Source organism: Cyprinus carpio, chromosome B11 (assembly GCF_018340385.1).
Source record: "Cyprinus carpio isolate SPL01 chromosome B11, ASM1834038v1, whole genome shotgun sequence".
Classification (NCBI taxonomy): Eukaryota; Metazoa; Chordata; class Actinopteri; order Cypriniformes; family Cyprinidae; genus Cyprinus; species Cyprinus carpio.
This window is the reverse complement of record NC_056607.1, coordinates 6,867,798-6,894,319: the sequence shown is the minus strand read 5'-3', so window position 1 is coordinate 6,894,319 and position 26,522 is coordinate 6,867,798. Positions and strand designations below refer to the sequence as shown.

At 38.1% G+C, this 26,522-nt stretch overlaps 1 protein-coding gene across 1 annotated transcript in view; it reads right to left on the bottom strand.

Moving 5' to 3' along the window:
• LOC109098790 (receptor-type tyrosine-protein phosphatase gamma-like) overlaps positions 1-26,522 on the bottom strand; it is a 234,184-nt gene that overhangs the window by 40,772 nt on the left and 166,890 nt on the right. Inside the window, exons 6-12 of the mRNA XM_042733681.1 lie at positions 25,583-25,649; positions 15,917-16,074; positions 12,201-12,393; positions 6,578-6,762; positions 3,744-3,852; positions 3,588-3,637; positions 1,939-2,716 (exon numbers count right to left, since the gene is read on the bottom strand). Coding sequence (XP_042589615.1) covers positions 1,939-2,716; positions 3,588-3,637; positions 3,744-3,852; positions 6,578-6,762; positions 12,201-12,393; positions 15,917-16,074; positions 25,583-25,649 — 1,540 coding nt within the window. The remainder of the gene's footprint in view (positions 1-1,938; positions 2,717-3,587; positions 3,638-3,743; positions 3,853-6,577; positions 6,763-12,200; positions 12,394-15,916; positions 16,075-25,582; positions 25,650-26,522) is intronic.

Below are 26,522 nucleotides of genomic sequence, written 5' to 3'. Positions count from 1 at the left end.
AGGAATGCTGTTCCAGGACTAACAAGGATGTTGATTCAGGAACACATCCCACTCGGCAAGATCACGGTCACCCTACCATTCTACAGCTAACACACACACACACACACACACACACACACACACACAAACATACCCGTGTCCCAAATTGTCAGCGGAAACCACAGACTCAGTTCCCGAACATAAGAACAGAGAGATCAGAAACCTGCAGCCCCCCTTTGGGTGGTCCGGGACAGCATGCTACTAACTAATCCATGCTGCTACAGCCTCAGCACGGTCAGACACAGACCCACAGTCACGCAAGGAGCAGCACTCACACACACACACACACACACACGCACACACACACGCACACACACACACACACACACACACACACACGCACACACACACGCACACACACACACACTGGATGAACATAACTCCAGTACCATAGAGCTAAATATGGAGTTTCTCTGTTTCTTTCTTGTTTTTTTTTTAAACTCCCTGCAGCTGAAAATGTTTTCTGCTCTCATCCTCTCTAGACCGGAAAACTAGGCCAACCCTCTGCCTCCGAAACAAATAGAGGGGACGGAAAGCAAGATGGAAGGGGGAGAGACAGAGAAACGAAGCAAGATGGTAAATAAAGGACAAATAAATGAGATTGAGAGAAGGAAATGAAACCATCGTTGCAAAGGGGATGCAAACAAGACCTCAAAACGAGTTTAACATTTCCTGCTGAAAAGATGAGTGCTGCTGCACATGCAAAACTTGCCAACACAATGTAAGCGTGATGTGAAAGGTTGCTATGCGGTTGCTAGGGTACTATGAAAGGCTGGGCAAAGACAAAAGAGGCCACATGCAGGGCTCTATGATATTATGGTCTCTGGATATGATATAGGTTTCTCATTCAAAGTAAAAATGTCATGCGGCGTAACCATTAAGTGAAAAGTAATGACATCTTGAGTACATGAGAGTGTACATCTTCATCATTATTTTCTACTTAATTTTTTTTTTTTTAAATAAATGCATTATAATATATATATATATGAATTGTTATGCTGTTAAGTCTTTGAGAGATGCACAACATGACATTGAACAACTGAACTAACATTATTGCCTTGACATAAAGAGATCAAATGATCTGATATTTATGGGAGTGTTTTTGCATTTTGGTCACACCACATGACTTTGACTGTCATTGTTTTTCTCATGTTTTTTCCTCATTATAATATCAGGACAGTTGTATCACCCTGACATTTTTCACTTTATTGAATAAAATGAATGAATTTGAATTCAGAAATTAAAACAAATCTTGACTGGCATTTTTAATATATTTAGAACAAATGAATAAACTTCCGAAAGGGTATCAAGATCACCTAAAATAAGACAAAAAATGTGTTTTTGTCTTTGAAAAACTATTATAACTCCATGATTACAGTTTTTATTAATATACATTTTGGAAATTTAAATGTATAATATTGTGTTATATATAATGCTATGTTGTGTTTTTGTAATTTTTTAAATGTCTGTTTATTTTATTTTATTTTATTTTATTTTATTTTATTGTCAACATTAGTACACTATAATAAAATAAAATAAAATAAAATAAAATAAAGAAATGTGAAAATTGAGAAATGTTGCCTTGGCATCTACAGCAATTAATTAATTAATTAATTATTATTATTTTTTTGTTTAATGTTTTTTACTTTTAGTTATTTATAATAACCCTGTTCCATGACCATCTTTATATATTTTATTTATATACATTTTCCCAGTTTTTCTGCTTTTAAATATTTTAATGGAAAAATTATGAGTAAAAACTTTTTTAAAAATTCATATCCATTAAATCGTGAACAACTGGAAAGGTCATAGGGCCTCAAATTTTGTTGTGGACAATGGTGGGCCTTGGAGTCATAAAAGAGATATGAAGGTGGACTAGAAAAAAGGCTTGTTTCTAACCTGTAAGTATAGAGAAAGGAGGCACGTGTTTGCGGTCTTCTCTGCTGGGTTTGCTGGTATAAGCCGTGTTGTCTGGGGTCTCTTTTACTGCTGTCACATTATCATCACCCACTGGATCTCTGGTTGGCAGCACCTGTGTGTCCTCTTCCCTTAATGTGTGTGTGTTTTTCTCCAGATGATCCTCCGGGACACTAGATGGCGCTGTGGAGTTTTCTTGCCTCCTGTTTTCTCCTTTCTCTTTCGCTGTTGAATCCGGCGCTGCTGTGGGAGGGTCTTTTGTCACGGAGCCGTTTGTCTGTTTTTCAACATCGTCTGGAACTCTGGTGTCTTTACTGTCTGCCCTTTTCTCCTCATCCTCTTCCTCTTCTTCTTCTCCGTTCTTTTCTGCATCCTCATCCTCACCCTTCCCTCCCTTATCTCCTCCGTCATCAGATCCGTCGTTCTCTGCGGCTGCGGTGGCATCTGCGTCGGCGGCCGGTGAGGAGGTTGCTTCTGTGGTGGTCACCATGGGTTTGGCTGGGGTCTGGCGGCTGGAGGGCGGAGGCCTGGTGGGCCAGACGGAGCTGGGGAAGGAGGAGATGACCCCACCACTGAAACCCAACCCTGCCAGAAGGGTACTGGTCACCACAGACGCCACCGTCGCTTGGCTGCCGCTGGAAGAGGGGCCGATGCCGGTGGCCATTGAAACGAAGGAGAACGGAAGACCAGAGGAAGTCCAAGTGGAGGAGCCGGAGCTGATGGGTGCCATGTCTGCCGAAGATGCTGGGGACACAGTTGGCTAGAGACAGAAAGAAATTACATTTTATTAACTACTACATTTCCAAAAGATAAAATCTGTGCACATCATGTGAGTAAAATAGACCTGACATAAGCCAGATGAGGACCAACAGAATAACATGATCCAGGCCATTTTTGAGTCATCTTTTTCATGCATAGCTATGGATTTGCATTGAGTTCTAATGTGCAATTAATGTATAAATTAATAAATATAAATTAAAACATTATGTAATTATATATATATCTATTATATATATATATATATATTATATATATATATATATATATATATATATATATATATTATAATAAACATTATACAATTATTTGCAATAAATACATTTATATTATATTATAAGAAATAAAAATAAAAGGGAAAAATCTTCAAAAAGATAAAAGCCTTTTGATTTAGAGTAATTGTATATTACAGACTTGTAATAACTGTTTAAATGTATATTTATAATTTCATAAATACACACACACACACACACACACACACACACACACACACACACACACACACACACACACACACACTCTATATATATATAAAACATTTGATATGTATAATAAATTCACATTTGTATTAATTTAAGTCATGTAAATTAGAATAAATGTATATATATATTCTACAATAAAAATATAAATAAAACAAATATTTTAAAATCTTTAAAATAGTAATAAAAAAAATAATAATGATGATAATAATAATAAATTTACAATCCATGTGCTTTTTATATTATTATTACAATTATTCTTTACATTATTATATCAGAAATAAAAAATAAATAAAAATCAAATATACATGTATACATGTATATTTTATACGCAAAGAGACTGTGCTGCCACCTGCTGGACAGATGTAAACTTACCATCCCAGTTTTGACTATTCTTGTGCCCTCAAATATCCTGGTGGTGTTTGCTACCATAACAAAGAAGACAAATATGAGTGAGAGGCAGCACTTTTAAAGCAACACCTAACCTAGCGTTCATTAAAGCCTTGTCTGTGTGCAGGTGCAGCCCTGTACCTCTGAAGAGCATGGTCTGGCTGAAGTCACTGCGCTTGTCATTCAAACACACCGCCTGGACGCGGAACAGGTACAGCACATCCGGTGACACCGGTGTGATGACGGCCTCCTGAAACACACACACACACACACACACACACAATCTTACAACGTCACGGACAGATACACCTCTGAAAAGTCAGTCTGGAAGGGTTATCATCTGAAGCTTCCAGTCAAAGCACAAAAGAAGAATGGTAGACACACTTTGAAGTGCGACCTCTCCTGACAGAGGTCTGGAGGATGAAGGTGAACAGCTTGTTCTCCTCTCCTTCACTTGACGGTAACACCCTTCTTCTCAAGTCATTAGCATTGAAAATAGACAGTCTCTATCAGTCTCTCCCTCACATAACATTCATTACCACCTAAAGCACCTCTGAGCTGCTCAGCTGGGACACAAAGGCATTGGGATTCAGCGAGAGAGGCGCTGATTTATTTTCAAAGGCTGTTTATATAATGTATGCCTTCATCAATAAATTATTCAACATGATCAGTATCATTCAGAGAAAATATTAATATACATTACATTAGTATATAGTCAATGTAAAATGAACCACATCACTGTAAATGTAGTGTGTAATCATTTGAGGGGACACAGTATTTAAGTTGATTCTATATTAACGGTGTTTCCTAAGGCGAATATCACTTATTATTATTGCTAAACACCTCCATGATGTGGAAGTGGGTGGTTGTCGGGGCTAAATAAAAAGATTTCAATATTTTAAAATGTGTTCAAAGGAGCAAACTACAGAGTACAATACTTTTACTGATAGCTGATACTAATAAAAAAGAACACACAAAGGGAAGTGCATATTAAATTAAGCCTCTAGCAACACACTTGATTAACAAATCTAGATTGATGGTCAGATGTGGGCACTTTTTAACAAAATTTCCCTTATTGCTGCTTGCTTGTCTCAATGGTCTCTGTCTGAACCTCACTCAGGCAGCCTGATTTCATCTCGGAGAAATGAAGATTCAATACAATTCTAAGTGTATGAGCATTAGCCATTATCATAACTCACTTCACCTCTCCGGGGTCTGCTGAAAAGTGCCCTGGTTCTTGAGGGATTTGTAAATCTTACGCTAAGTAAATGGCGTCAGTTCCTTTCCACTCCAACACCTTTCTGATTTATGCGAGTTTGACTCTATTTCATTCTGTAGAAGACCCCAACTCAAATATAACGCTATGGTGTTGGGTTATTATAAATGAAAAGGAGTAAAAACTCCTTCTCTATTGATCTGGCAAGCAGTCCCTCTAAAATCGAGTCGGTTGCTAATTTGACCCAGATAGCAGCATCTTGGGACGAGAGAGGAAATAAAAATGGAAACGAAGAACTTAAAAGAAAGGAAAAGGGAGGAACAAGAAAAAAAAAAGAAAGAAAGGGATTTGGGAAAGGAGGGAATGGGGCGGCTCTGATGATATTCCGAGATGGGATGCCATGCCATTTTAAAAAACTGCACACTGGAATGTTTAGGAACAAAATGGACAATAATGACTTCATTTCTTTGTACTGTTTTGTATTCAGCTTGTTATAAATTTCACACCCCACAGAGTGTGCTCGATGGAAAGTCAAGAGAAATTAGTGTAAAATACATCTCCACCTCTTAAACAGTTTTAGTGCATTAGTATTTTCAAATGGTGGGCCCCAAGGTCGGTGTCTACTGCTGCGGCCCCCTGCTGACGACCTAAAATACAGTCTTTATTCACAGTCACACTCACTGCGCTTCTGCAAACATGCATCTGAGGCTCTAGCGGAGGAGAGATAACAGGATATTATCCATGAGTTAGGGGCTTACAGACATGATAACAACATCCTCACATGCCAGTTTGTTTTCCAAGAACAGGCTGCACAAATCTGAAATGTGAAATGCTTATTGCTTAAAAACAAGAAAATTCTAATTGTAGGCTATTATATTATATTATTATAGTATACACACACACATATGTAATATGTATGCATATATAAAATCTGTTTAACTAGCAAATATGTGACATTATGGAAGTTAAACATGTTGCATATGCTATTTCATGCTGCATTTTAAGTATAACTGGGATATTTTTAAAATCATTTTTAGGGGCAATTTTGTGGTATAGGTGACCAACAAACATGATAATGTCTTCCAATGAATGTCCAGTTCATAAATTTCATAACCCATGTTCAGTGTGATGCAAATGTCATTTAATGCTGTCTTTAAAGACACATAATTAATCATCTGTTGGGTTTACTGTGAGACATTTTGGTAAAGATTATCAGTAAAACACAAAAATCACACTAGTATTGTTTCCCATTGAATACTCAGTTTAACAGAAACACTTTAGGGAACACATACTGAATTCACTATTAACTAAAATGGTTTTTTTTTTCCTCAATAGACTCCTAATGTGCTGGTTATTGATAGAAAGTAAGGTCGTTGTTGTAGTACAGTAGTTATGTATTATTATTATATTATTATAAAAGTGAATAGTGTCCCCTAATCTAAACTGTTACCAGTTTAAACAGGAAATTGTCACATTATGAAGTTAAAAATGTTTCATGCTGTCTTTAAAGTATAAGAGGCATATTTGATCATTTTCTGGGAGATATTGTGGTATAGATGACCAATAAATACACAAAAGCAAACACAACCCCTCACCACTATTGTTTCCCAAAAAATATCCAGTTTAACTTGGAAATATGTCTCATGCCAGAAGTGTGTTGTGAATGCTATTTGCGTTTTAAGTATAAGACAAATACCTTATCCTTCATAGGAATTATTGAGATTTTGTTATATGGATGACCATTACACACATTCCTCACCAGTTTCTGATCACTCCCTTTGACGTACGTCTCTTCATATGACTCATCGTTTCTGGTCCAGCTGTAGGAAATGTGGTAGCTGATGATAGGTGGATCGTAGGTGATCTCCGGACGGGACCACCGAACGAAAAGCGCCGTCTTGTTCATGTGCTGGACGTTCATGTTGATCGGAGCACTGCTGCATGCTGCGTGAAAGACAGAAAAAAACTAAATGTGTGTTTACCTCTTTGCCATCACTCTAACCTTGAGCTCCATTAGTGCCCTTAGATCCCACAGCCACAAGATGGCTCTGTTAGACCACTGACTACATCTACTCGGCTTTCACGTGTCCTGAATTGTGTCAAGCCCTCTGTAAACACCAGCAGCATCCAAGTTGCTGTTAATCTCCCCAGCAGAAGGTGTTTAATCACCGAGCGTGCCACAGTTTCTGGCGGCTGACAGCGTGCGTAGGGGTGAGCTTCTATTCGTAGAGAAATCTGACAGAAGAAGCCCTAAATTTTCTTTAGTTTTGGTCTTCCTAAAATGCATGCAACATAGACAAACAGACACACCTCCACACACACACACACACACACACACACACACACACACACACATACACACACACACACAAAACAATCCCTCCCACAGCCACAGGGGAGCCATTACATCCAAAACAATGCTAATTAAACTAATTCTGCCATCACTCCTCACACCGAAGCCTCTATTAGCTCTAATCATGAGAGAAGTAATAGTGACTACAGCCGTAATCATACTGCATAAAGAATACAGTGATGCCTGCCCTGACTTTCACACAGATGGCGTGCATTCGTGATTACAGCACACAAACGTGACTGTGACCTTTGAGGATGGAAGCTTGTCCTTTCAATAAGACCTCATAGACAGTTCAACAGCCTCCTCCGGTAACAGTTTATGGGGGAATTATGTTCAAAAGCTCATGAACATCCCAATTTGCATACTATTCACCCTAGATGATATTCAAGATTAAAAGCAGTGGGTTTCAAATTGTGGTACCCTGAATATAGGATGCTAAAAGTATGCAGGCAGTACTATTAATACTGCCCACAACTCTTTGCGCAATGAAAGATGAGTTTAAGATGTTCTCTTTTCATGTTTTCAAAAGACAGGAATGCTGCTGCATCACTTTTTAATGTATGAACCTATAAGCTAAGCAATAATGAATTGCAAACCTAAATGCAAAGAGTGTGTAACAAGTGAGCTTGTCCCAAAACCTGCAGAGTGTTTTATTTCTTACTCAAAAGTATATGCACTTTCCCATCATCAGCACTTTTAACCTATATATTATAAGTATTGATTGGGATGCAGGAACATTAATATATGGGCCGCTTAAAGACTGTTCACACCAATAGGAATGTTTGGATAAATTTTACTTAATTTACTAAGGATGATACCTACGAAAAAACATTGATCTGACTGATGAGATGATATCATGTATCATACCTTGATATTCTTAGCATTATTTACATTCTCAACCTCTTTTACATGATTGTGTTTAAATAATGAATTTCATAATATGTTCAACAGAATTCCAAGAAATCATCACAAGAAAAGCCTGTTCATAACATTTTCTCCATCAACGTATCTGTGCAGCACATCCCTACTCTCTCGTCCCACTCAGAAACACAGTCACAGAGGTTACTGCGCGAGAGTGCAGGTCTCTTATGAGATGCACAGAGAAACGTTTAATAAAAAGGCCATCTTTGGCCCTCCGGCTTGTTGACCATGGAGAGTGAGATTAATGGAGGGATGTAGCAGGAAAGGAGAAAAGGTGAGAGCAGAAGTCAAATTAGAAAGAGAGAAAGTGCAAAACTCTGTTAACCTTGAGAGGCTGTTTCGAAAAAGACCAGTTTAAAGGAACAGTTCACATGAACAAGAATATTCTACCATTGGATGGAAAAAAATATGCAGGTTTTAAACCATAGAAGAGTGAAAGTAAACACAACTGTATCTCAAAGCAAGTGTGTGCATTAGCCACACAAGAACTGGCCTGATTACGCACACTTTAGCTTGAAATATTGAATGTGAAAAAAAAAATTGCATTTCCCAGCTGGACACACTCGCAGGTGGGAATGTGTGCTGCCTCAAAGTATGTATTATATTCTGATAAAACTGATTCGGCTGTTTTGCCTACTGTGAAGGAGAGTTCAGCTATGATCCAGCGCGTCTTTTGAATTAATCGAAGCTGACAAAAAGTTCAGCTCCAGCCTGCAGGCACCATTGATATGCTTCTGTTTTCAGCTTCTATCACACCATTACTCCACCCTATCATCCTTTTGTCTTTATTCTATCCTTTCTGTTCCCTTTTTATTCTTTGACGACAGCGCAAGACATCCACAATCAATTTTCCACAGAGCTGAAATTAAACGTATAACCAGGGAGCGATAAGAGAAGTGTTTCTCTCTTTGTATTACAGTATTTTAGAATATTTCCAAACAACACCCTAACTAATTCTATTTCTGATTCAGAATGTGCTGGAATTTAAACAGCTGTTTAGAAAGATCGGTGAAGATTCGGTAATCCAAATCACCTGGACTTTTTTGGATCTGCGTTAACAAGCTGGTCAGACAGAAAGAGTTTAACCCACTGGTTCCCAACCCTGGTCCTTGTGGGACCCCAACACAAATTAAACGTATAACCAGGGAGCGATAAGAGAAGTGTTTCTCTCTTTGTATTACAGTATTTTAGAATATTTCCAAACAACACCCTAATTAATTCTATTTCTGATTCGGAATGTGGTGTTTAGGAGGATCTGTGCAGATTCGGTAATCCAAATCACCTGGTGTTTTTTGGATCTGCGTTAACAAGCTGGTCAGACAGAAAGAGTCCCAACCCTGGTCCTTGTGGCACCCCAACACTGCACATTTTGCATGCATCCTTTCTCTGACACACCAATTTCAGGTCTTGAAGTCTCTACTAATGAGCTGATGACCTGAATCAGGTGTGTTTGATTAAGGAGACATGCAAAACGTGCAGTGTTGGGATGCCTCCAGGACCAATGTTGGGAACCACTGGTTTGATAGAGAGTGTGGGTGGTCAGCTCTTTTTTCTTCTTCAGCAACTGGTTCTTTTGGGCCTGAGGACTTTTAATTTGTCCAAGAGTGGATATACATATATTACAGAAGAACTGTGGCATTTTTGGTTTTCCTTCTCTGAAACTATATACTGTATGTAAAGCAATTATATAAAAAAAGTTGTTTCCAAGACAAAATGACTGGTACGTTGATTTGTGGTGGAAATGTTATGATCTGTGGAGTATGTGGTCAATTATTTTTTTTTTTAGAATAAACTGTCAATTACTTTGTCTTGCTAAGGTTAATTCATTAGCTAGTATAGCATTTAGCTTATTAAAGCCAATCTGCCAAAAACGACAGGTTGTGGAATGTGCCACTCTATGATGTAATAGTGTGCCTAAACACCGCCTCCACAGAAGAAGGTCAACGCCTGCTTCTGCTTCACTGGCTGTTTAGCCCCACCCACTGATTTGCACATGTAGATTCAATCACAGGTCTACGCAGAAACCAAATGATAAAAATGGCTCCAAAGACAACAAGATGTTGTGCAGTGCCAAGTTGTGGAAAAAGGATGAAAAAAGAGGAATTGTGTCCAAAAATGAAGAGGAATGAAGAGCTGAGGTAAAACCAGTTGTATTGGTCTCCATCTTCAAGGCGTTGCTTCTTTACCCTGTCCAAGGCGATGAGGAAGGTGTCATCTTTCTGCTTTGTCATTTTCGTACTGTGATCTGTATTTGAGCTGTGGGGAATGAGGCATTGTACTTGGACCATGGATCACCAGGCAAGATTTTATGAACTTGTGAGTAAACTGTAAATGAGAGGAGCTACTGCAGTACAATTCCTGTGCCAATCAATATCTGTTAAAGCCCTCTAGATATTATGCTCCACATAGTACAGGGAAAGAGTGTGTAGGATGAGTGTTTTGTGTATATGGGGTAAACAACCTTTATCTGTATTGAAAGGTAGTGGGTATGTATTTTTGTTTGTCAATTTGTGTGGATCAAATGTTCCCATGAGAAAAATGGCCTTCATAAAGGGATGTAAAATTGACAGTAAGGATGCTTGTTAGTTTGTTATGGTTAAATCCCTGTCACATGACCCACGTCAGGGCTTCAGTGCTCCTCTTAACACAAGCATGTTCAAGTGAAAAAGCATTTTCATGAGGTTGCTAGGTAGCAAGAAAGCGGGAAGTTTACACTGTAAACAGTGTCAGAAATAACTTATAAGAACTGGAGTTTACAGCAGGAAAAAGTCCTGGTGTTTGTGAATGTCACGATATGTCTTCGACGCAGGGTGGGATATCAAAATTTAGGCTCACAATAGCAGTCAGAAATTCTTTACCTTACGTAACAATTAAATAGTTTGCTGACAGGTTAAATGAAACTAGAGCTGTCAATAGATTTAGCAATTCAATATGAATAAAAATGTGTAGTATATTACAGCATTTAGGGCCAGATTTACAAACAGCGCAAACTGTCTTTTTGCATTAAAATAGTAATGTTAGGATTTACTTAGTGAAGAATTAGTGCTGAAAAGGCGTGGACACTTATTATTTTTCACTAGTTATTTTTGCGCCTTACCTTTATTGAATATGCATTTGTAGGATTTTTCCTTTCAGACGCAAAATTTATGGGAGGAGAGTATTAAAATGAAACACGTTATGTGATTTACTAACTAGTCAAATTACTAGTATTTGTGCCATTGTTTAACACCCCAAAAAGCATTGTCCTAAAGCAGCTGGTAATTTGTGCTGCTTTTGGGAGATTGCGCTGGTCATTATGGAAATTACAGTATATGGTTGCATCTCTTTTCTGTAATGTGCACATTGTCAGTAAATCACACGCAGAATTTTCCCCTCCCATTGGCGCTTTTATGGAATTGCAATCTAACACTAATTTGCCGTTTAGTAAATCTGGCCCTTAGGAGGGAAAATACTAAATAATGTGTAATTGTTGGGTACATGTAATATACAAAATATACACACTACCGTCTGGGGTCAGAAAATAGTTCTTGGAAGAAGTCTCTTGTGCTCACCAAGGCTATATTGCCATTAATTACACAAAAAAACAGAAGCCAAATGAAGGTCCCCATCACGATATAAAATCGAATGTGTGTGTATATCTGAATGCTTGAACCATTCGTGTCCAAATAATCTCAATAAGGACCAAAGCAGCTGTCTTTTGGACACCAGTAGAGGTGAGAAAAACAGCGTGTCCTTGAAAAGCTGCAGTCCTGTGCATTTCATGCGAGCGCGGCTGCCACATGGAGCAGAGAAATGAGCGAGAAAATAGGCAAGTAAAGACAGAGCGTCTAATGACACAATAGCAGAGGACGGCACCATATGCCACCTACTCACTCTCATTACACACACGCACTCACAGACACTGACACACACGCACTTGCTCTTGCATTATGCGATGCATTATGAGTAAGCACTAATGAGGGAAATCTGAATCTATTTGAATCTAAATTTGTATCCAAAAAGAGTCTACAGCTTATGAATACAGGGTACGTGATTCACAGCCATGATGTACAAACATCTGGCTTGATAGAAGCTGCCAGCCAATCAGCTGTCAGGAGAGCCCGCCCACCTTTAGAAGCCTCAGTACCATACGGGTTCCCCAGGCTGTCAGTCAAGTCAGGCAGCCAAGCGTCTTTGACAGCGGATTTGAAGACCTCTCGGTTGTCCAGACTCTGGAGTGGGCGGAAGTTGTTACGAAGGTATTCCACGGATTTAACATGATCCTGCTGTTCTGTGGTGAAGATGGAGTAGAACGCTTCCAGCTGAGAGAGAAAGAGAGAGAGAGAATTCAGTATGTTTTTATTTCTGTCTCTTATTTTTCAGTAAGTCATCTCCCAAGACGCCCGGAGTCTCTTTTCTCCTCCTTCCAAACTAGTGACTCAGAGCAATGTTATTTTAGCTCACAGGCTGATCAAAGACTGAAAACACGACTGACCGTCTGTCTTACTTTCGCCTCTGTCTCACTAACCTTCTGTCTCCATCCCTCTCCTGCTTTTTTCCCAAGGTTTTGATCAAGGCTGTTATATATACATATAAATTTGCTGATGACCACACCAGAGAACACATTGTCCCTGGATATGCCAAACTTGGGTTGGCACACTTCATGGCATGCATATATATATATATATATATATATATATATATATATATATATATATATATATATATATATATATATATATATATATATATTAATATTCAAGAGTAAATCCACTAACAAGACTTTTGCATTTGTATCTTTACCACATTTCTCAAAGACAGCTGCTCCGGTTTTGTTTTGTAACCTTTTTATTTATTGATAATGTGTTATTAATTATATAAAATGTGACAAACAGTAATTATATATGATATATAAGCATATAAAAATATTACTATTTTTACAGATTATTTTTATTTGTTTGTTTTTGACATTATATTCATATGATATTTTTTATTTGCTTTTATTTTAGCATTCACTGTTCACTTATCTTCACTAAGCTTGAATTTTTTAATTTGAATTTTTTTTTTTTTTTTTTATTACTTTTGTTAGTAAGGCTAGTTTTAGTATTTTGTGATATTGAAATCGATGACAAGAATTATGAAATTTCAGTGGTATAAATATTTTGATATAAAAACCAGCAAAAATAACTATATCACTACATATATTGTCTCTATATTGATACATATTAAAAATCTATATATTGTCTATATATATAGAATATTTTGGTCATATCGCCCATCCCTAACGGAAATCCTTAAGAGCATTGTCAAATCCTACATTCCAGCACCAATACACCACAGAGTCTGATTTGTGTCATCATTTCCTGTGATTTTGGGTTGCACGCCGAGATCCGCTGCATCAATATAGTGCTCTCGAATAATTTCCTAATCACAATCCTCATCGATTAATCCCTCGTATGCCAAAACCGCGACTGTAAACAGCTTACTGAGAGTGGGCGTCGGCTACAAAAGCACGCACCTTATTGTGGAAAAATCTTAGCGCAGTAGTAATCCGGGACAGATTTGTGTGTGTATGTGTGTTTATGCAATGACTGTGCATCATGGCTAAGAAGGTTAAGTAATCCCTGGTGGGAAATCACAGCAATAGGGCCGTTCTGGGTCACACATCTGTGCGTGTGTGTGTGCCACTGCTTAAAAGACAAGTTGGAGTCTGATGGTTGAGTAGTCCCTTATGTCTAACCACAGCAACAGGGCATTCTTGGGGCAAACTGCAAGATATGTGTGTGTGATGTCCACCTATGCTCCAGATGTTGCAAATGCAGTAGACTGGCTGAGCATCGATCGGCTCTTAAAGTGCCCCAGAGCTCCGTCTGTCAGTCTCTGTGACCTACTTCCTGCTTTGATGAAGAACAAAGGAGCAAGAAAACTGGGGAGTGAAGGACAACTGTCTTCCTCCATAGACTCACTTATATCTGCCTCAGCAGTGTTTCCTTTTAAACAAAATCACCCAGAGACGAAAGGGAACAAAAGAACTTTAAGAGGTGTCAAATGAGAGCAGAAAGCTTCAGTGGGCAGCGTTTATGGCTCTACGCAAAGGACTGTGTCTTCCTGTAGAAAGCTCGCTGAGCTGTGACCGTTACATATATCACTTCCTGCAGTTTAGATCTGATGGACTCAGAACATTTGGATACTGATGGTAACTTCTGGCAAAATCTGGGCTATTATTGCATATTTTTCAGTGATTACACATAAGAAGTAAATGCCTTCATACCTTGTCAAAAATGGTTAAAACTTTAAGATTTTTGCCCATTAGCCTGATTTGACTTTGATTGTAAATTGTATTCAATGTGCGCAAAACAAAGTTTTGACATCATCGTTTCAAGAGTTTTCTTGCTTCGTCTGTTTTCTGATTTGCATTCAAACCCCTAAAACGGGCTTTTAAATTAGTCAAATCTACCGTATCTACCACTCCGTCTCAACAGAAATTTAAATAAAGAAAAAGTGTAGCATGTGCAAAACAACATATTAGCCTGGAATAATTTCTGGTTCAGATGTCCTCTGTCTATTGGTTTCTCAGTGGTGCTTTTGCATAAGATGTGTACTTGTGTTCATAGATGGCTAGACAGAGCATGAGAAGAAGAGAACACTGGGGTATTTTTTTTAAGTAACTAATTTTTAACTCAAAATGGCATGATACTAATGGCGGCACACTTAAAAGCAGACCAAGATATAAGGAAGTTGTCGAAGATGTACAGGAAAGTCCCATTCAAGATAAACATGCATAGCAAAATTCGAATAACCATTTACGAATTACGCAATATACAGTTTTACGAATTATTTACGCTAAAATTTGGTACTTCAATCCATTTCAGTCTTGTTTCGTGAGTCAAAATAAATATGCGTTATCTGTCTATTTCTGGTTAAAATATAACTTTTATCGTTACAAAGTCTTACACCATATGGTTACAAACCTTGAAAAGACTTTGAAATAACATGGAATCTTACATGGCTGGATGAGGTTTATACAGATATCCTTTGATCTTTTATATGTGAGAGGAAAGCCTCTGTTTGCCGTTTCTCTTTTAACACGTGGTGAGATCAGAAGTCACAGAGAGTCCAGAGATGGATCGGTTTCTGATGGAGAACAACCTTCATAAACAGACACTGTGTTCCCTATAAACTTCAGCCCTTACTTATCACGTCCTTCTTTGTTCGGTATCTGAGTCCAACAGTGCTGGTAGTTAGAGCCCACCTCACAGTATCCACCCTGAGGATTTCTGCTCTAAAACCAGTCCTCTTTCCTCTATACTTTGGTGGAAGTGCACCTGGCCTTCACATAGCTCTTCATGCAGCCTGTTAGTATGAAGATGCCCCATTTTTGGTGTTTGGTTTTTTTATATTACAGTGTAAAAGCTCAACTGGAGAGTTCTCCTTAACAATCAGAGCTCAGGAGCATTGCCGAGAGGGAGGATAGGATGCATGTGCGCAAGCGAAGCTGGGTGACGCATACTAATGGAGAGGCATGAGTCAGTGTGGCGAAAGTAGGGTCCATTAGAACAATAATGGGTATTACACACATTGCTCTTTTCTTTTATTTCTCATGCTATTTAGCTGTTGTCCCAAAGCCCAGGTGTTGTTTAGGAGCTCTATCTAATAAATCTCGAACAGTTTTAACTCCTCAGACTTCTCAACTGGGTCAGCTGCTCTGTAGAACTGTGACTTTGAGCTTTGCTTTGAGTAAAGATGCATAATAAAATCTTTTTTTGGCATAATTCGGCTGTGTTTTAAAGACCCAAATAGCATGAATAACCTCAACACACCTTCATATGTGTAGTATAGACCTACCTGTTTGTAGGAGAGGAACACGGGCCGACTGAAGACGATCCACTCCACCACTTTACTGCAGGGCGGCGTGGTCAAAGATCCGATGTAACGGTAGTAGCTTCCGAGGGAGGACGGCAACAAGTCTCTGAGTATGAAGGGCTCTAGAAATGTCTCTTTTTCTGGAGAAACAAAAAAGAACAAAATACGTTGAGAAGAAGCATTTTATCTGGTTAGTAGTATTTGACAAATATACTATTTCTGATGCATATATTGTTACCCTAGTAAAAAAGTCCTATATTTAAAATGCACTTATTTCATACTAAGCATAGTTCAAATCTATTAACATATTTCCTGACATATCACTTGAGATTTACTGATATAAAAATTATAATTACATTTTATTGGGAGAACTACTCACAATACACATTTCTTTATATTAATGTGTTTTAATGTCACTACTGATGAGGATTGCATAATCTTTGAATAATATCTGTCTTTAAATGCAATATGTTTAAATTGATTCTGAAGTATACTTGCAACAGTTCCACTTTAGCACAATCAAATATACATTAGAATATCTGTAGTTGGACTTCAGCACTACTTTCACACATTTAAAGTACAACAAGTACAAAATTAGTTGTTCCAAATGACCAGACTTTAAGTATACAGTACCTGTGAAGTATACTAAAATTACAATTGCAGGGTATTTTATTAAGTACATAATTATGTAAATTTATTTGTAGTATACTTGGCATAAAATAAATGTATTTCAAATAAATTTCAGTATATTTATTTTTCACTATGGTAGTTTTTTTTATTTTGTTGTGTTTTAGTTCTTCTTAAAAGTTATATTAACAAATCTTTTAGTATTTGAGAAAAAAAAATGCAATACCATTGCAAAATAATGACATAATTTTAACAATAAATATAGTTATAATGATTCTTTTGATTTTTTTATGATATTTCACAGTCTTTTAGAGGCAGTATATTGTAAATGGAATCAAATAATTAGCCATAACTACACATTTCATTTGTCTATTTATTTTTTTATAAAATACTACTGACTCATAATGCCTACCTAGTAATTTGAACAAACAGTCAGTAATTACACTGGTCTTGCAAGCTCTACAAACAACATAACACAGTAAGTGTTTGATTCTTTGAGAAAATGATTGATAAGAGTCATCCATTTTAGAATTGGTTGTACTGCACCTGTTGTGCTCTTTGGTCTGGCTTTGTTTAAAATAATTTGCTCATAAAAGTCATTCTTTCTGCAATCAGTCCACAGTAGTCATACTATGTTCCTCATTTACTAAAAAGAAGTGCTGTATGGTTTGGCTTCACTAAAAATAACTGACTTACAGAAGTCATTCTTTCGGGAATCTACACTAGTCACACTATACTGTGCATTTCTGATTCCCTAAAAATAAACCAGCTCATAAGATTCAATTGTTTGAGTCAACAACCACAACACCCTATCATCATGACTGTGCCTTTAGTATGCAAACACTCATATTTACTTTAGAAAGTATGAAACTCTGATTATGCGGCTTGCTTGTTTGATTATGAAAACTTTTTTCTCCTTTTGTACATAGCAAAATGGAGCAGCTGTAACTTTGAGATTAATCTCTGTATTGTCCTAGAATTGTTTTTCTCCACTTGTTGTGTTAGTTCAAAAAGGGACACCGACCAAACTAAATGTTCAAGCTTTGGATGAGTTGTGCATTTAGCATTTTAAAGCCACTCAATCCTCGAGAGGACACAATCTGCAGATTTCTACCCATAATCCTCCTCTGATTGAAACGCTTATCAGTTCCATCCAACAATGCCTGCCCAACATATGGCTGGCCTGGCGACATGATAAAATGAGAACCGCTGAATTACACAGCTTTCCACTTGAGTATTTCTTGTTCTGATTTTCGAATGCACAAACGTTTTGCTTGAAATCAAGATAAACAGATGGAGAAAGTCAATCGGTTTGATGTGCAGCGATGATGACGCACAAAGAATAAAGTACATTGCCAGTATGCTGACCCATATTCCAAACCTAACACTAGCAATCCTGTTCAAAGGAGCTTAGCATGAAAACGGCATCTGATTTGGAAATATCCTTGCAGGAATTCTAAACATTTGATCATAGTACAGCCTGAGCCTAAAAATGCATAGTTGCCACTGTTGACCCGTCAGTAGGCCATTTGTGCGATTCCATGTCTTTCAAATGTATTGCTATGAGAGCAGTGATGACCTGGCCAATGAAGACTTCAAAACACTCCTGGAAGACTGAATTAATGGACTTGTAATACATTCCGTAGAGAAACCGAGAGCTCATTTCTGTGTTTTGATTTATGCACCCCTGAGAAGAGGCATTCGGTTGAGTGAACAATCCTCAACGACTGGTGTGGCGCGCGATGGGACGAACACGAACTCGCAACACTCAACGCCACTACCAATCACAGCAGGGTTTAGAGATACTGCGATCTGATAGCAGTCTCATTATCACTCACTGAGTGAGAGAGAGAGAGAGAGCAAAATAAACAGAAGCATGAGCTCATTTATATGCGCCTAGATGGCTAGTGTATAAATGGGGAGACTAACATGCCTTGTGTTGTGTGTATATTGAAGTTAAGGTTGAATGAATGGTAATCCCCTGAAGGTTGGACTGAGAATGTAGAACTAGAGAGAGAGAAGCTTTCGCCGTGCCTCAGTGGCATGGTAATGGATGTCACAGAGCGCTTTTCTGTCACACGCACACACAGCCATGGGGCAAACACTCCAGTCACACATCCATGTCTGGACCCAGCATGCCACCGACTCCCTCCGCCACACGCAGTGCCGTTGCCAAAGCGTCCGTCATGAGGTTACATCAGCTGCTGCACACTAGGAGAATGTGCATAGCCAGTACAGTAGGGAGGAAATGTTTATTTTTTTGGATACTTCAATTCCCGATCAAATCCCATCCTCGTTTCTCATTAAAGGGATAGTTCACCCAAAAATGAAAATTCTGTCATTAATTACTCACCCTTATGTCGTTCCAAACCTGTAAGATCTTTGTTCATCTTTGAAACACAAATTAAAATGTTTTTGAAGAAATCCAAGCTTTCTGACCCTCCTTAGACAGCAATGGAACTGACATGTTCATGGCCCAGAAAGTTAGTATGGACATCGATAAAATAGTCCATGTGACATCAGTGGTCTATTCATTTTATGAAGCTAATAATTTTTGTGTGCAAAGAAAACAAAAATACAGACTTAATTCAACAATTTATTCTCTTCCATATCAGTCTTTGACGTGCATTCACGAGAGTCTGAGAGCATGCATCGTGGTACAGTCATGAACGCGCATCTAAGACTGACAGGAAAGAGAGGAAACAAAGTCATTATTTTTGTTTTATTTGCGTGCAAATATATATATATATATATATATATATATGAAGAGTTTGGTTCCAAAACGCTATAAATCCAAAATTGTTAAATTGAGAAAAAAGGCATTTTCTTTCCCAAAAGACTCTTTGTATGAAAAACTGTTATTTTCTGTTTCAAACTATAATATATCATTATGAGTTTGTAATAACATAACAAAATCAAATCCATATTTTGATTTTAAACATTTATTAAACAAAGACATTTTTTTTTCTCCAAAATGCAATATATCCATAACGCGTTTTTCCCCCAAATGCTACAAATCCATTTCATCAACAAAAACTCACTTTCTGTATGAAATTGAGCAAAGAAATAACAATAAATAACAAGGAAAGGTTGTCTATACATATGACAAACCCCAAAAACTTGAACAACATCACTTATATTAAACCATTAAACCAATTTTTAAAAGTACATTCATCTCGCTGCCTTTTTTCAGATTGCATTCATTTCAGTCTGATATTAATGCTGTTAATAGCACCATTTCAAATTCATCCTGAACTCATACGTAACATTAGAGCAAAATTTTGTTCGGCCTTCGTGGTATGACAGTAGAGAGTGTCGAAGTTTTTTTACAAGATCGTCAGCTGTCAGTTTGTCGGCATGACAAAAGTTTTTTGATTCACTGTGAGAACAAGCAATCGCCGGTATTTTGCCACCGCCTGAGTTTCTGACTCTCTTTCTGACTTCCCGTTCGTGGTTTTCTTTTGACGGCTTCCGCTACTTTCCCACAGACGACACGAGCACTGGCTCCTCAATACCATCAAAGTTATTCATTTTAGTAGCCTATATAAAAACTTAAAAGTCTGAGGCGAGTGTTTACCGGCCATGACAGTTTGCGTCATGGAATGGTGCGCGGTGATTGGTCGAATGGAACTGTAGGGCTTTGCGGAAAAACAGGACTGGCGTTTGTCTCTGTTTGAGAAAAAAGGGAAAAAACAGGGGCAGCGAAACACGGCGGATATCGCGTTTTGTTAAAAACTGATTATCGAACTTTGAATAGAGAGAGAGTTCAATGGGGAGCTTGTTTTGGCGGTAACTCGTTTTTTTCAAAATTGGCGTTTATCGCGTTTTGGAACCAAACTCTTCATATATATATATATATATATATAAATTATCTTAATTTGCATTTGGAAGATGAATGTAGGTCTTATTGGTTTGCAACAACATGAGGGTGAGTAATTAATGACAATTTTAATTTTGGGGTGAACTATCTCTTTAAATATCCTGTTTTAGATTGACATACATTAGAATACAGAAGTAAAATGGTTTGCAAATGCTGTTTCATATTGACTTTAAGGGTGCTTTCACACTTGGTTCGCTTGCCTGGTCCGAACCTGAGTTCGATCGCTCCCCCTGCCCCTGTTGGACTGCGTTGATATTATATTATTTGGGTCTGTGTGCAGCGTGTCAGACACTTTCGTCAGGTAATATGTCATTAATAGTGGTTCAGTTTCACGATTTGGTACGACTAGATTCACATCAGCAGTGAACCGTACCGGAGTTCACATGAACCATTCTCCAGATCACCCTGTTTAAGCGGACTTGGGTACAGTTCACAGGTGTGCACCCGAGTTCGGAAGACAATGTTCACATCATCCAAACCAACCGAACTCTGAGGTCAATCGAACCCGGGTGCGCACCAAAATTGTTAGTGTGAAAGCACCCTAAATGAGTACTTCATCCAAAAAAACAAAGTTCTCTCATCTTTTACTTACCCTCATGCTATATTAAATGTATATTGCATTCCTTCTTCAGTTAAGCACAAACAAAAAATATTTGAGAAAAGTGAACAGGAGTCCATACAAACAAGCACAAGTGCAGAAGGCTGCAAAGTTTATAATACACTTATGTTACACTTAACATTAGTTTAGGTCAAGCATAAACTTGCATGATTGCACTTATGACAGCTGGCTGAAAGTGATGGTTAAAATATTAAAGCATTAAAATATTTGTATTACACATACATTCCTATTGGCTTCAGAAGACACTGAATCATCCAATGCTTTTTGGAACATATCCTCTCTGGCATTCATTCACCTCTCTGGCACATATATACACTCATAGAGTTGGATTATATTTTTCTAAAAATCTTCTGGGACAGCGAGAGTAGATGATGAGAGAATTGAAATTTGTAGGTAACACTTTAAACAAAAGTTTAGCTGAAAGAGGCCATATTCCACACTTTTATAGCATTTTAATCGTCTTGAATAGTAAAGAGGCATTAATGTGAATGTAAATTATGTTAAATAAATTACATTATCTTGGTAAATAATCCAATAATTAGGTAAATAAGTGTGGCAGTGGTGCCTGCGTTTGAGCTACTTACTAATGGGTGAACTATATGGTTTAGAATGTGTCGTGCTTTTCCTATGTCATAAATGTGAACATTTTGATCAAGCTTCTTCGTTTCCATAACTAGCCTGAGTAGACTGGAAAGGGAACTCAATCTTAAATGTACTTTATGACTTTTCACATCATACTGTGAGGAATTTCCTGTTATCCATTATATGTCCCCTTTTAATAGCTTCAATAACTCTGAAACTACTGTCGTGAGTGAACTCGACCCCAGCCGAGCAGCTCAATACGGACCTCATTTGTCCCCGCCGTTGACGGTAAAATGAAGCTTACATGCTTGAATTAAGGATTCGCAAGTGATATATTCCCAGAGGGCCTGTATAATGTGCTTGCATGTGTTGCCTCAACTCTATTGTAATCTGAAGCAAACGCAAATGCATTGCTGTTCACACTGGGCTGTTCTCACAGAGTGCACAGCCTTGTAACATGCGACTGGGCATTTGTACGGCACGTCGGCTTCTAACGTGTAGTTAAATATTTACCGTAGGAGCCTAATGGATGATCGCTTAACAAGACAGCTCTTCTCTTCCTCCAGGCGAGAGCTTTAAATACAGCGTGTAAAATTCTACCTTGTGCTTCTCAACACGGATGCATACCTCTTAAGCACCAACACTAACCGAACCCTGCCTAAAATCTAGCCGGATTGGGGAGAAACAGGTTTAAGAATTCACATACGGCGGCATGCGTGTCATTTGAGCTGCAAATCGTTTGGTTCAGCTTTCTGCACGTAGTGTACATATTCGACAGGAGATCAGCAGGTTGAAATTATAGACGTCTGGGCGCTGACAGCGGAGACACGGCTCTGAATATGTGCGGACCCCCTGCTCCTATCTGTCTGGGATAAGAAGAGAGAACGCAGCTCTGTCCCACCTCCCACCGAGAACACGCACACATACTCCTCCATTCCAACCCTACTGAGCAAACAAGATCAACACGCTCCAGCAAACAGGCCGCAATAGTCTGACTGGTGTGGACAGAGTGAATTAAAAGGATGAATAAATGCATCTCTGTGTGCTCTTCTCTTGTAGTTTATTGTATGAATCAAGGGGTCAAGGTTTGGCTGTACAGTAGATGCTATAACTAGACCAATATGGGACAAAAAGTACTTCAATTGACCCTTTGCAAAGACCCGCCCCCTTAGTTATGGTTGCAATGTCCGACAAGCCATGCCACTCTCACACAACACATCATGTTCTCACACAGTAAAAATACATTGAGGAGCAAAGAAGAAACAGACAACACGCTGACAGACAAAACAAAATAGGTTACTTCTGGAATGTACAACATCTCAGCTTTCAATTTTAGTAATTTTTTAAGAAATCCAAACAATAAATAAATTGGCTCTTTTATGTGTCGTAACAGATCGCTATAGCATCTCAGTTCAAGCAGCACATGAATGAATCATTTTTTCATATTTACTTAAATCATGAAATAAACGTGAATGAACATCAGAAGGTATTTTATTTCAACCAGGAAAAGATGTCAGTGCACACCGTTTTTCAAGTTTAAGTCTGCCAGAGTTAATCTACTCTCCTGTCTGGTTTGTTTGTTGGACAAAATGGTAGATTCTGCATTATGATTGGTCAAACTGCCAGTCAATCAAGCTCACTGAGAAGGGTTAATTGATGGGTGTTCAAAAGTAGCCATATTTTCTGATATGAAGTGATGTGCAAAAAAAATCCTGTTTACTTACAATGAAGGAGGGAACAGAGTAGAATTTTTTTGCTCACATTGAAATTCAGTTTTAGTTATTTCTCCTAAATGTTTATTTCTGACAAGTACCAAAATAATTGTCAACGAAAACTGAATATTAAATAGGATATTTTAACATAACATATCTTACGATTCCCATCCTAAGGGCTGAGACACCAGATGGAGCTCTTTTAACCACACAAAACACCCTAGCAACCGCATAGCCACGTCCTGGCAACACCTGAGCACCATGGTGGTGACTTTTGATGACTCACAACGTTTTTTATCAAAAAATGTAAAAATTGAGTAAATCAGCCATATCACATTCTGGTAACTCCCATCGCCGTCATCAGATAGAGTGTCATAATCTTTGTCATCTGGCAGCAGGGGGAGGCAGAACTATTTTCAGGCTTGGTAAAATCCCTTTTGTGTGGGCGCCGTTTAAAGTGAGTGCCATTATTACACTGCATTAGAGCTGACCTCTTTGTCAGAATGACACTGCGATGCTTTTAGTACCACGGCGTTCCGGATTACACCACGACTTCGTCATTCTTTCTCTCTTGCTCACTTTCTACGACTGTCTCAGTGGGCAGCACAAATCGCAGGACGGTAATTACCATCAAAGCCTCGGCGTGCCTTTAAACTTCGCATGGACACATAGAGAGATGTTCCTGAGATGACTGAAAAGCAGGCAGAACAAGAGTATATTAACTAAGAAACCCTTAAAGACGTCAATTTGCTCTGTCTGAATCAGGGAAAGACCTTGCTGTTTCATCTCAGTATTCTGGAATATACCGTTCAGTTCATGCTGGGAGCAGCTGGTGGTGCCTTCATCATTTCAGAGCTTTTAATGTCTGGAAGCGGACAGAAGGAACATTGAGGAAATTGTAGATGACTTTAAGAGGGTCAACTGACGTAAGGTCATTTTCAGAGTACTGTCATCTTGTGAAATCAAAATGATCTTTCGCTGCCCCTAGCACAGTTAGCCAATATTTAAAATCTTTAAAGGGGAAGTATGCTGTTTCTTAAATGTTTGAATACTTTATAAGTATAAAGTTATACTATAAGTAGCTCATTCTAATTGTATCTTAAATGATGAAAAGTATTATGATGGACCAATGCTAGCTTTTGGTATTTTTTTATGTTTGTGTATCAGTTTGTGATTCCTCTAACACCACTTCTGTTCATCCATTTGGTGCCTAAGTGTCTACCCTTACATCTGTCATCAGACAACGGAGATTGCAAAAAAACAAGAGCACTAAATTACCCACATTCCCGTCAAAGCCAGAGACAAAACTACAGCGAGTAGATGATGTGTATGCATGTGTGAGTGTTTGTCTGTTCGCCAGCCTAGATATATGACAGGAATATATATATAATATATAATAAAATGTATAAATATAGAGTGATAGGTTTGAGCACACTTTCTGCTCAACAAACCCTTGATTTCTCAGCCAGATCTCCTGACTCAATATCATCATCATATCATCATCCTGTTAGTCAGAGGCCGCAGGGGCCTGAGGCTGAGATCCTGTCAGAACTGAAGCGCTGTTTCACAAACAGACTGACTAATAGCAGACGAGTCTGCTTTGCTCATTCCAGCATGTAAGACACACTGGACACCAACAAATTATCAGTTGTTATTACGAATGCATGTAACTAGTAAAAATTATTACATGTGATACAATTCAATACTGAACACTCAACTTGAATTACAATATTCTGTTGGAATATTGTACAATATAGTAATATAATATAATATAATAATATACCAATTATATTATAAAAAAAAAAAAAAACTTGTCCCTTTTAGACTTGCACTCTATTCATTTACTGCTTCCTTTCTTAAAAAAATAAAAAATAAAACCTAACACAAGCTTTTCTAATCTTTGTGTATTCTATCTATTTGTTTTCTTTTTATTTATTATACAATTAACAAAAGCAAAAAAAAAAAAAAAAGGCCACTAATACTAGCTTGCTCTATTCTATTTCTATTCTATCTGTTTTCTTTTTATTTATTATATAATAATTATATATAAAAAAAAAAACTTGCTACGTGTAATGCGTTAAGCTAACCGAGACTTGTTATAGCACTTACATATCATTGCTCTTTTGTTGATTTTGATTGCTTCCATTGTCCTCGTTTGCAAGTCGCTTTGGACAAAAGTGTCTGCTAAATGACTAAATGTAAATGAATATATTAAAAAATCTACTCACCGTGATGGACCACTCCTCTTAGTCCATGAATAATTGGATCTACTGCAGGATTGTCCTTCATCCCCACCTGAAAAAAGAGAAAATGAATACAAGAATTACTAATTTATGTTGGTTGATGGATGGATGGATATAGAAGGCTTTGTAAATTTTTGACACAGGAAAAAGCTGGTAGATAGTCTGAAAGGAACACATGATGTTAGTGCGCTGATGTCATAAAAAGCAAAATGATTGCAATCACACAAGCACCTCCTCACATAAGAGAACCCATTGTGCATCAAATGGCTTCAAAAGCTGCCCGTGTTTGAGATGCACCTGAACTGACTGAATTGTTGAACACAGACAAAAGACTCCAGTATGCAATAAAGCCTGAAAGAGAGAAGCTACAGTACTGACCTTTGATGTGTGTGTCTGTGTATGTGTGTGTGCGCGTTAGTGAAAGAGAATGATAGCTTGCTCTGTGCTGACTATATACAAAAATAAAATGGTTTGAAAATAATTTTAACAATCTTGACCCTACAAAAAGCACAGATCAGGGAAAATCCATAACAGGTGGTGCACTTCCTTTGCTTGTCTTGGATGGAGGTGTATCAAATAGAGGTTTGTGCTTTCAAGAAGCCCCTATAGGGTTGAATCAGGAGACAGGCTTTGACAGAGAGGACCCAAGGGGTGAGGTCTATTGTTAAGTCTGTGCACGCCGTGTGGTTGTGTATCAAGAAGGCCAGTGCTGGTTATAGCCGATCTAACCAACATTCCCCTGAGGCAGGAGTGAAAAGGATTCACACACTTCCACTGGTCCTTAGCCACCCTCTCTCTCACATAAATCTCTCCAGGCTCTTTGAACACTCTTGTGCTGTTTCTTGCATGAAAGAGAATTCCAGAAGCTCGATGCAGGAAGTGGGCACTGAGAGGGAACGGCACAAGCCTGCAATACAACAACTTT